The sequence below is a fragment of the Cystoisospora suis genome, assembly GCF_002600585.1.
Source record: "Cystoisospora suis strain Wien I chromosome Unknown contig_4225, whole genome shotgun sequence".
Classification (NCBI taxonomy): domain Eukaryota; phylum Apicomplexa; class Conoidasida; order Eucoccidiorida; family Sarcocystidae; genus Cystoisospora; species Cystoisospora suis.
In genome coordinates, this window is record NW_027157017.1 from 3,857 (window position 1) to 15,234 (window position 11,378).

Here is an 11,378-nt window from a genome sequence, read left to right on the forward strand (position 1 = left end):
CGAAAGGTTTCTGATGAGACTACTGTATCAGGGCCTAGAAGGTGCGATCCTCCCTTGCCCTCTCCCACCCCTAGAGAACCCGAGCCCCCTACGAGCGTCCCTCCCACACAAGGTACGGTTCTGAGTTTTTGACGGATGCCGTGTAGCGTTCTTAGCGTCGTCAGAAGAAGCGCCTCGCTGAAATCCATTTGTGTAGTGGCCCGATAGACAGTGCGGTCGCAGGTGATGATGAGATGAGATCCGCTGCGGTTTTCGGCGCGCCGTTTTTGTATGCGGTAGCAATGAAGTAGTAGTCTTGACTGTTACCGTCACTCTTAGTAGTATAAGGGGACTTTCTCATCCGTCCTCGTTTTTTGTAGATGGGGACGGAGTGAGGGGCGCAGTCTGTCGAGGAACTTGGGGAAGATGCCGTTGTATGTGCAGGTGTAAGGAACTCTGCGCCTGCAGTAGAGTACGGCGCTTCATGCGTGCCGTGCTAGCGCGAAAGGGCATGGTACCACTTGGCCGAAGCTACGGTCCTTCCCTGCGCGTGCAAGGGGGTATCCTTGTGAAGTGTGCAGGGAATGCAGGCATATAGGGTTGAGCTTCGATTATTTTTGTGTGTTTGGTTGAAGGTGCTGCATCTACGATTGTTGCGTTGTAGCTCGCTCGCCCTCGTGGGGGATCGTGTGATTCTGAATGTGTGAGGGGTGGGCAGCGGCTCAACTGTCGTTCGGCGTGATTGACTGGTTGATCGATCGATGGCTGTTCTTAAATGGACGTGTCTCCTGTCCGCGTTGATGTTGCAGATGGGACAAACAGAGGCATTGATCTCCATAAAGGCTCGGCGGTGGAAGTGACAGCGGAAAAGTCACCTGAACGTTTCACGGTGACGGTGGGTTCGTGCTACACCATAACCGTGGACAAGGACGCGAAGGAGCTGCAAGTCAAAGGGACCCGCACGCACAAAGGTAAATTTCCAACCGAGCCACTTAAGAACGGTGCTTTCGGGCTCCTGATATATCCCGAGGGCGAGAGGCTTGCAGCCGTGTACGACTACCAGACCGCGGGCGGCGACTGGGGTAGTATGACAGTGCGCACGCCCTCATCACCGTGCAGCCTGCTGCAGGTTGCGCTCACAGGAATTCCAGCCAATGAGGTTTTTGAGGGTGTCCGTGCTTTTCTTACGGATGACATGAAGAACCTGGGCTCGTAGGTGATTTGCGGCATCATTGTCTTAGAAGGGTTTCCAAGCACCAGGAGAGGAGACGTTACGTTACGATAACGGGGGCACATTCGTTACAGGGGGGATAACAAGCACCTGTCCTGGTCACTACCTCGACGAGGGGGCGGCAAGGGATTCTGAGAGAAGCGAAGGGAGCCGGTACCTTCTGTGGACCTGGCAGCGGATGTCGATGTTTCGCGTGGTCCCGGGCAATGAACCTGAGGTATCTTACCTCCCTACTACTCCGTAGCCTAGAGAGAAGTTTCCTGCCGGTCTTCGTGAGCGCCCTCCATGGAATGCGGCAGTATCCATCCATTCCAACGAGAACTGGGTGCTCTCCTCTGGGTGTACGCCCCTTTTATTCGGTTGTTGCATATCCCGTAAGGTAGTAACACCGTGCTTCAGTATTCGTATTGGCTGTGCGTACGGACAGACGGAGGCACTCTTTTGCGCCTATGAAACTCGTCAGATTCCGGATTCTGTTGCAGGAATATTTCGCAGCCAATTAACACGGGATTTCATGCTTTCCTCTCTGTCCCGGTTGGATCCTGTCTCTCGGGTGATGGCAGTAGATCAACAACCAGTGTAACATGCTACAAGGCTTATCCACTGTGTGTGGCGGGACGTGTCTTGTTTTCTCTGATCCGATGCCTCTTCGCCGGTGTCGTACGTAAAATGCAGCAGTTTGTCGCAACTGGTGGTGCGACCCTCGATCCTTTTTTTCGTTCACTCCGCTGGTGCAAATCCACGGCCGGTGCGACGTTGTGCTTGAATACTCCTAATGCAGCTGTTGGTATCGTATTACACAATACATATCACATCGTAGCTCTCCACTTCCATTGTTCCTTTTCTTAGGTGCTGTGTTAGCTGTGTGCTTTAGGACAGACAAGAGTACTTGCTTGCCTTGATGAAGTGTGCCAGGCTTCGTACCTTGATTCAGCATTATTCCACAACTGACACGGGATTTCATGGCTTTCAGGGGGTCCCCGGAGGCACTCTCTCCGAGGTGATGACAGTAGATCAACAGCCAATGTGCCATGGTGCTTCAATGCTTATCCACCAGTGCTTTCAGTGAGACGTGTCTCATTTCTCCGATCCGATGGATTTTCGACGATGCTGTACGTTGAAACCGCAACAGTGTTTCTCAAGTCGATGCTGTGGTGCTTTCCCCTCTTGATCCCCGACCTATCCTCAAGCCTTGATCGGCCGTTCTAGAAAAATGGCTCTACTGTAGTAAAGTAGAAGGGTGCCGGCTGAAAGTGGGGAACTGATGTACTGTAGGTGCTTGGCAGCAGAGGAAGCTGGCCCATTCAACTAGGTAAGTCACTACAGAACCCTTGCGGGCGGCAGCCCCATGCTGCCCCGGCCACCAGACATCAACAACAGCATTCGCCCGTTCAGATCTGTTCCGATGGGGCGCCCTTGTTAGTAGGGTCGTCACTCTTGAGCCCGCCGCGTCCGCAGGTGCCCGAGTGGCTGACTACGCGCAAGTGCCAAAGCGATAGTGCATTCCACCCCCCCTGGACTGTGCTACCCCAGTACAGGTTTGGCTGGATCACCAGAAGTCTTAAGATCAAAACCCTTGAGTCAGAGAACGCTTTTCAAGTTCCTAATCGCATAAGGAGGGCCCAGTGAGAGGACAACCAAGTCTTCAGTCTGCGCAATGCGACCGATGCGTTGTCGCGCTCTGCTGTCCAGCTGTCAGGGCCCAGACTCGTCGGCCGGTCGTCCCAGTGCCCGGGGGTAACCCACCAGTAATGCGCTGTAAGAGTAGCTGGGGGCGCTCTCTTCTTTCTCTACCGACTGAACTTCTTTTCTTCGGGATATTTTATTCTTCACGAGAAGCACGACCAGCAGCAAATATCGAGGCCCACTACTTTTTCTCAGCCCTCACTGTCACACTTGAGATCGAAATGGCGCTCCGTTCCCCCTTTGTCCATAGCTGTTGCGAACTGTCTTTTGATCAACTATGCATCGCTTCTGTGAATGCCCCACACCTGCCAGTAAAGCTGCAGGATTGTTTGTTAGTCCTCCGCAGAGCAGACGAGTGCGGTGCCTCTCAGAATCCATTTGCTTGGGTGTTGGTCGGTGGGTAGGTCGATTGCTACAACAAAATTTGTAGAGTGGCCTGCAGAAAAAGCACGGCACGAGGAGTGGAAAGAAAGCATCAGCGATCAACGAGGAGGCACAGACACAAAAAAAAGTTTACTGCAGCCTGGTTGGCTACAAGCCTCCCTGCGTTCTTGTCAAAGCACGATGCCGTTTCTGTGAAGGCCGGGTAAAGAAGACTGAAGGAAACGAAGTAAGCTTTACCCTACCGTCAATAATTCGCTATCTATACCTAGTTGCTGCTTGCACAGAAAACAGCGTCTTTACGTCAACAGGAGAACGCAGGAACAACACTGTCAGTACGTCATGGAATAGATCACCCGGTCTCCTCTGTCACCCCGTCCACTGACCCACCCACCTGTTGAAGAGAGCACACCGGCTCTTGCCATTGTTTTGTATAACGGGCAATTGTAATCGTCTTCTCGGCTCTCTGGCTGCATGCATGGCTGGAATTGGATTAAAGGAAAAGTGTCGTGCATCACTCCGGGGAGTTGGTCGTCAAGAACTTCAGTATCCGAGTTCCACCGAGCGCCATCAATAAACAGCCCGTAGACATAACAACCATCTTCAAGGGCGTCATCTTCGGTTAGCTCCCTGCACCGAGAGAAAGTTTGGACCGCAGGCAGTTCTTGCTTCCGATGGCATGTTTGAAGGGGACGTCAAACGTCCCAACTCAATACTTCTGAGCTAGCGTCAAGTGGGGGGCGTTGTTAACCCGCACGGTACCCCCCGTATGGTACCATCACTGAGCGTTGTGTATCCGAGGCACATAAGGAACTCATCCCATCAATTTTCTCTATTTGTTTAACATGCTACTAGTAAGGACAATCAGCGAAGCCTAACCACAGGTAGTGAACGTCTTCTCCCACACAAGGGAACACGGAAACATTCATGGTTTAACACTAGATACCCATGTCTGACCGGCCCTCCTCTGCGCGACGGCGAGATAACGGACCTACCTAATGAGGCGTCTCTTGAATCTCATTCCACTTAAGAAGGACTATGACAGACGAAAGGAGAAACAGAGAGCTCAAATTGCTTAAGAGTGATAGAACGTGCTTTCCTATCCTTAGGCCGAGCACTGGACTAGACTGTTTACCCATGAAACTGTGCTCCTCTTATGTATGAGTGAGAAGTACGAAAAATTGAATATGCCACCCGACCAAGCAACAAGAAAAAGCGGACGAATCCGGTCCTAGGGGCTCGCCTGAGAAGGGAGAGACAAAGAACTGAGAACTTTCATCTCAGATTCAAGGCATCGCCAGAGCTTGTTTATGATAGATGGTGTAGAGAAAGGAGGAGCTTTGAAGAAGATCAGTCGCAAAGGCTGTTTATCTCTGTGTTCCCGTGGAGTACCGTCATCGCCGTCACAATCCACCGGCAATTTTTATATGATCAGCTGGTTGGTGCTTTTCTTACTCGGGTCTGCTAACTGGCATAACGTAGAAGTTGAACCCGATACCATCAATGGGTACGGAAGTCTTGCGCGCGTAGTTTTGCAGTACCGAGGTAAGGAATCCTTGAGGAAAGAAAAATCCTGGTAGCCAGAATGCATTAGGAGGCTTTTCACTGTCTGCCCATCGTCTTAACGTATCTACGCGTTGAAGGAGATCTTCATACCAACTTCCTAAAGGTTTCAGGGATGGATAGGCTTGATTAGCCCACTGAGATGGAACCTGAAGAAAGACAGAAACAGAAGATCTCTCTTACTCTCTTTCATCTAGAGAAATCTCATCCGGCTTCAACATATTTTCTTCTTCACAAGGCAGCTGGTGTGTGCTGGTCAGTCCATACACCAGGGGGTGGGGGGAGCTGTTCGCAGATGCCGCGCCCGCCAAGGTGCCCATGCAAAGGTTTCTATGACTGTTCTCAAAAAGCGATTAACTTTCTCTTTTCTCCTTCATCAAGTCGTTTCACGCTACTCACATACGCAACTGAGAGCGGTGGGGAGACGCTTTTTTCCGTCCCACTACACAAGACCAAGAGAAAAGAGTGCCGTACCTCTATCTATCTATCTATCTTTAATCTATCTTTAATCTATCTAGCTCAGGCAGATGATCCACTTCTTGAAAAAGAGTTTCAAGCAGCTGGCTCTCCAGCGCGAGAAGAGAGTACAAATAGGAGAAAGAATACTCTCTTTTCGAACCCCCTTCCCAAAGAAAGCGTTTCTTCTTTCGCATCATCTAGAGTCCAGGTGAAAAAGATGACGGTGCACCCGTGACGTCCGCCGTCGCTACGCCGTCTCACGTGCAACCTTCATTCGCTTTGCACGACTGATCTCGAAATCGTCTTTTTTCTCCAGGAGAAAAAATCTTTCCTTGAACAACTTTTACATAGCGTTACAAGCAAGGCGTAGACACATCTCCATCCCTCGGTATGTATGTCTGTAGGAATGGAACTATGAAGAGGGAGGCATGATGCATTCACCTCATCTCTACCTAGATCTGTTTCGCGAGGCTGATACACACGTCTATCAGTCTCTCTCTCTCTCTATGTATATGAATCACGAAGTAAGTAGTTATTCTCTCCATCTTTACAGATTTCTGTTTGTCTGCAGATAGACACATCTATCCGTATACACGTATGAATCGATATCACTAGAAAGCATTCGCCTCTTCGTTTAGGTCTATTTTTTTGTCTCGATACCTGATTGTTCAGGATTGCCGTATGCATGTCGTCATGCTCTGGAGTTGGAGCTGTGAGGCCTTTCACTGCAAGCTCGAACTTATGCAAGGAATCCGAAATAAACTGGATCAGTGCGTTGAAGCGTTCTGCTTCTTGACTTAAGAAGATAGCTGGAGTAGACAAAGACAATATTCAATCAAGGGGCAGGGGGGGGGGTAGACACGTAGCTAGCTAGGCGTGATGATGGGAGCTTCGATGGAAAGAGGATGGAATAGTTTCATGCAGACAGAGACACCCTCTTTCTCAAGATAACGGAAAGCTATGGGGGGGATGAATAGAGTGGGCGAGATCACAATTGAAACTGACAGGTGTCTCGAGCAAGCAATATATGCACAGATCAGTAAATGTATTCTCACTTTCTTACTTCATTTCTTGGCGAATTCGCATCGTGAAACGTCTCTTCGTATCTTCATGCGGGCTCTTAAGTATGTCGCCTCCCGGAGTGGGGGGTGGGCTTCTATCTATATCTCGGTATCTATCTTCCTATATATCTATACATCTCTGAATGCGGACATACACAAAAATTCCTACATATATTCTTCTCCATACAGACAGATTTTCATACATATCCCCATACATGTCTCTCGAGAATCTACTATGCTCATCCAGTAGATCTTCTTTGTGTATTCCCTCCTCCTACATCTCATCATTCTCCATAGTTCTTTCATTCATTCTTTCTTTCTTCTTCTTCTTCTTTCTGTTGACTTTCTTACCAAGCGAATCAGGTTTCTTATGCACTCCTCTCTCTCCCTCTTGTAGACGCGAATCTTCGCCTGCCGCAGCTCCAGATCTTCCTTTCGAACTCTCTCCAGGAGTAGGTGTAGTAGATTTTAGAGACTTATCTTCGCCTGCCCCTCGTCGGCTTATATTCGGAGTGGGATGAGCAGGGCTCGCTCGACTCTCTTCCATCGTAAAAGAGAGGATGCCTCCTTTACATCTAATAGGGCTAGGAAGTTTTTGCTTCATTAGAGATGCGAACTGAAGAGCTTGATCCCCTTCAGAAGACTCTCTTGAAGAAGACGTTGTCTCTCTGATAAGACAAGTATTCTAACATAACCTAAGCTATTCATAGAGGTGTGTAGACATCTCTCTCTTTGCATGAAAAGATCTCTACGCTCTCTCTTTCTTCTACACATAGAGAGGGTAGTAGTTCTGAGAGAAGGAGTAGGCCGACGCATGATGCTTGTCAAGAAGATAGTGAGACGATCAGTGTGTGATGAGAGTAGTGAGAGAAGGCGGGTGGAGAATAGCATGTAAGTTGCTTAGCCTATGTATAAAGATATTCATGAGGATATCTATATGGATAGATATAGATACGAAGATATCTCGTTTGATGGTGTACATACACGTGTATCTGTTCACGTCCCCTAGACACACTTCACAAAGTATACAAGGGACTCTCACATACTCAGACTTATCAGTATATACACACATGCATATATGTACACATCTATATATCTAGATCAATATCTATAGTATATATATAAGTATGTATATACGTAGTCATACTGTACACCGCAGGCATTGGTAGGCAGTTAACTTCGATATGTTGCTGGAGAATGAATATGATGCTCTTTCTGCATGCATGTGTTTATCTTTACGTATAGCTCTCTCTCAATACACCCTGGAGTCTTGCACCCCCCCATTCCTCTTTGGATGAAAAGAAACTCTTCTTCTTCTTTTTCCTCACTCTTACAGAGAGAGCCTCGTGGCTTTTCTTCTTTCTCGCTAATACAGGAGCGATAGATCTTTCTTTCTTTCTTTCTCTCTCTCTCTGCAAGATTTTCTATGTCTATGAAGTGGGATTTCGAGGTCGAGGAGACAAATCTCCCTATTTAGGACGAAAACAAGACTCCTCTTTTCATTGTCAGATATACATATCCATCCTTATCTAGAAAGAAGTCGCTCTACTTTTCGTAGTAAATACGCTCAGCTAAGAGTGCTTCTCTCTTTCTGTTCTCGATGCATCCTTTTCGACAGCACTCCTGACAACTTTCTTCACTCTTAGCATTACGTCTCTAGACCGGTGTACATACACATAGATGCACTTAGTAGAAGCAGGGATCTATGTATATCTCCCTTCGAAGAATGAGCTGCATCCTCATAGAGGGCATCTATCTATCTATAGATATATATCTCCTTTGCATACATGCGTTCGTATCACATGCGTCGCCTAAACCGTACCTGCCTCTATACACATCCATGTATATATAGACTATGAAGCAGCTAGCAGGAGATCCGTCTCATTAACTGTCGGTAGTAATTCTTACCTAGAGGAGACAGACAAGACAGCTTGGATAAGAGCATTCCCCCCTTCTTGACGTAATCTTAAAAGAGCGTTAGGATGCAGGCCAAAGATCTCCGGTTGATCTTCTCCTGTACCTGGGAGAAGATCTACATATCTCATTAAAGCTTCGATTGTCCCTGCAGATCGAATTCTCTCGATGCCTGAAGAAGAATAGACGAAAACACACAGGGCTTTCTTTCGGCACTTCGAGATACAACAGCGGCGAGCAGTTGGAAAGACAAAGAAGTGTAAGTGAAGAAACCCATTGCTAAGGGGAGAGAGGTGAGGTGTGGCTGGCCTAGAGATGTTTCTCTGATAAATGGATTGGCATGCGCTGCCTGCATGTCTTTCTTGCATATACATCCGCGCATCAATGTAAGTATGTATTCTCTGTACATATACATATATATAGCTTTATGTGCGTGTATCTCCATCTCCTTGTGCAGGCGTACCATTGAGTGCACGGGATCGCATGGGTACGTATGCCCCTGAATGTGTGTAGGTAGGACTATGTATGTATGGATGGTAGGCCTCCATCGCATGTACGCCTGAGAAGTGTTTTGGGGACTACAGAAGAGAGGATTCCGATTCAATGGGGAGAAAAGAAAGAGAAGGTCAATGCAGAGAGCATGCCCCTCTGTTGAACAATACGTCAACCCGTCTATCTAATTCGATCGATGCTTTCTTCTTTCCCCTTCTCCAGACCTTCTCCTCTACGCATTTATACATGTGTATGTCTATACACATCTATCTACCATTCCCTTTCAGATACATCTATATGTGTCTGAACTAGCTGGCCCTAGGTAAGAAAGATGTAGATCTATAGACCACATCGGCATCACGCCTGTAGCTCACCCTCCTTTAGACTTGTTTGCCGGGAGGGGTCGGGACGCATGCAGACAAGAATAGAACAGTTTTCTCCTCTGTAGTCTCTCTCCAGTGGATCTATTTGGATCTCTCTGTTGTAGGTCTGTATGAACATACGCGTGTATGCCTAGCTATGTGAATGACGCTTGTTCCTATGCATATCTCTCACTATGTCTCTCTCTCTCTAGATAGATGGATGGATTCAAGATCAATCAGGAGATAGATCAAAGGATCGATAAATAGACTAAAGATAAAGAGAGAGAAGATGTCTTACCTAGATGAGATAAGGAATCGACTTCAAGCACCACCTCAGGAGACACGTAGAGAGCAAGGAGATTCTCTAGGCATCTTCTATCCCAGTCGTCTGTAATCCTTCCCCCATAGTTGACGTTGCCAACGAGATATTGTAAAGGGACAAAATCGAAGTCTTCGGGCCTCTCATATTTAGCAAAGAGACTTCTCAAAAGAGCAATCGACGCCTCTAAATCGCTGTCGCTAAAGTGGTATCCTACGTTCCATCCTAGTGGCCCAAAGGATCGACGTTCCTGAGTGCATGCACGCATGCAATACACAAGAAAGAAAGAAAGAGACAGAGATGTTCTTACAGAGAAAGAAGAGAGCATCAAAAAGAAAGAAGAGAAAAGAAGGGACAGACGAGCGTGGATGCGTAGAAGGAGGGTCATGAGAAAGAGGACGAAGAAAAAGAAAGATAAAGCTGAAGAAGGAGGTGAGAAGAAAAGACAAAAGGAACGGAGAAGAGAAGAAGAAGAGGATGGAGTCAAGAGAAAAAGGCGTAGATATTGACAAAAGAAGAAGAAGATGTTGACGAGAAGAAAAGGGTGAGAGAGAAAGAAGGTGGAAAAAGCGAAGAATGAAATTCACCTGCCGCCCCCATAGCAAAAAAAAGAGACAGACTCTTTCCCTCCTCTCATACAGACATACACATACCCACCTATATACAGACGTTCAGGCATCCATCTATACACAAGAAAAGCCATATCTCCATACACACATAAGTACGTCGTTCTCTATCTATCTATCTATCCATCGTAAGAAGACCTCCATGGCCGTGTACAGGAGAGTGACGTAGGCGTCGTTTCGTTTCTTCTCAGGCTATTACTCACTTGGACGATAGCGTGAAAGAACTGCAGAGAAAATCTAATGCGAGTCCACGCATCCGCTCGGCCGGCACCGTTTGGATGACTTGCGCTTCCTCCCTTCCCGTGGCTCTCGTCAGTGCAAGGCCCAAAGATATCGAGGTCTTCCTGGCTCGTATCGAGAATCGACTTGCGCAAATTCGCACTGAAAAGGCCAAGAAAAGAAAGGAAGAAGAAAAGAGAAGAAGAGAGAGAAGAGAAGAGAAGAGAAGAAGAGAGAGAAGAAGAGGAGAAGGGTGTGTGTATGTATGTTGGATGTGTCGTCGGATAGGTGAGATAAAGAGGGCCAGAATTCCCATGATATAGAGGAGTTGCCTGATATAAGGTAGGATAAGTCGCATTCGAAATCTTCTTCTTTTTCTTCTTCTTCTTCTTTGCTTAGACAGCAGTGGCAACAGGTATGTAGGAATGCATGTACGTCGACAACGCATGCAATACATACACATATTTATAGGTACACATAGATATACACATCGACTGTGAATGTTGAGACCTCCTACGAGTATCTATGTATACGTAAATATACGGATAGATACAGAGGAGCTTTCAGTTGTATGCCTGTTTAACTTTGCTCTAGACTTCTTCTTCTTCTTTTTCTTCTTCTCTTCGGCGGGATAAAGCTAGAGGGAAACACCCTAACTTACTCTCACCTCTACACTATTGACAAATGCATGTACACCTGTAGATAGATGTCTATCTATCTATCTATCTTTAATCTTTTTATTTATCTTAAATCTATCTCCGTTCAAAGTCAGCTATCTCGTGTCCCTTTGACATTGTTATGGATGTACGTACACTGAAGAAAGAAGGAGAAAGAGAAAAAAGGCTTGTTGGCGTTTCCTAAGAAAGAAAAGTCTTCTTTTCGCTTTTGATTGAAGCCTGGAGTCACCGATATCTCTATGTCTCTACACCCCTATTTCCGTCCAGTGTACATACACCCCGTTCATACATCTTCAACTTTCATTACTCCCACAGTACTAGAGACAGGACAAGACAAGAGAAATAAGATTTCTTTCTTTCTTTCTTTCTTTCTTTCTTTCTTTCTTTCTTTCTTTCTTTCTTTCTATTC

General features: G+C 46.9%; 4 protein-coding genes across 4 annotated transcripts in view; 2 read left to right on the plus strand and 2 right to left on the minus strand.

Moving 5' to 3' along the window:
• Positions 1 to 653, plus strand: part of CSUI_007850 (pan domain-containing protein) — a 3,522-nt gene extending 2,869 nt beyond the window's left edge. Inside the window, exon 4 of the mRNA XM_068067993.1 lies at positions 1 to 653. This exon is cut by the window's left edge and continues 649 nt beyond it. Coding sequence (XP_067920028.1) covers positions 1 to 124 — 124 coding nt within the window. The 3' untranslated portion in view covers positions 125 to 653.
• On the plus strand, positions 32 to 2,278 carry CSUI_007851 (pan domain-containing protein; the record flags this gene model as incomplete). The annotated part of the gene is made up of 2 exons (XM_068067994.1): positions 32 to 112; positions 789 to 2,278. Coding segments are annotated over 2 exons (486 nt in total), but the record flags the coding sequence as incomplete, so codon positions are not given.
• A 505-nt stretch (positions 2,279 to 2,783) lies between these two features.
• On the minus strand, positions 2,784 to 3,830 carry CSUI_007852 (uncharacterized protein). Its single transcript, XM_068067995.1, has 2 exons — positions 3,672 to 3,830; positions 2,784 to 3,332 (listed from the first exon to the last, which is right to left on the minus strand). Exons 1-2 carry the CDS (start codon positions 3,755 to 3,757, stop codon positions 3,101 to 3,103), a joined length of 318 nt encoding a protein of 105 aa, XP_067920030.1. The 5' UTR covers positions 3,758 to 3,830; the 3' UTR covers positions 2,784 to 3,100.
• A 902-nt stretch (positions 3,831 to 4,732) lies between these two features.
• CSUI_007853 (atpase family associated with various cellular activities domain-containing protein) lies at positions 4,733 to 10,453 on the minus strand (the record flags this gene model as incomplete). Its single annotated transcript, XM_068067996.1, has 6 exons — positions 4,733 to 4,989; positions 5,960 to 6,108; positions 6,712 to 7,028; positions 8,269 to 8,446; positions 9,427 to 9,697; positions 10,277 to 10,453. Coding segments are annotated over 6 exons (1,347 nt in total), but the record flags the coding sequence as incomplete, so codon positions are not given.
• Between the last annotated feature and the right edge of the window lie 925 nt (positions 10,454 to 11,378).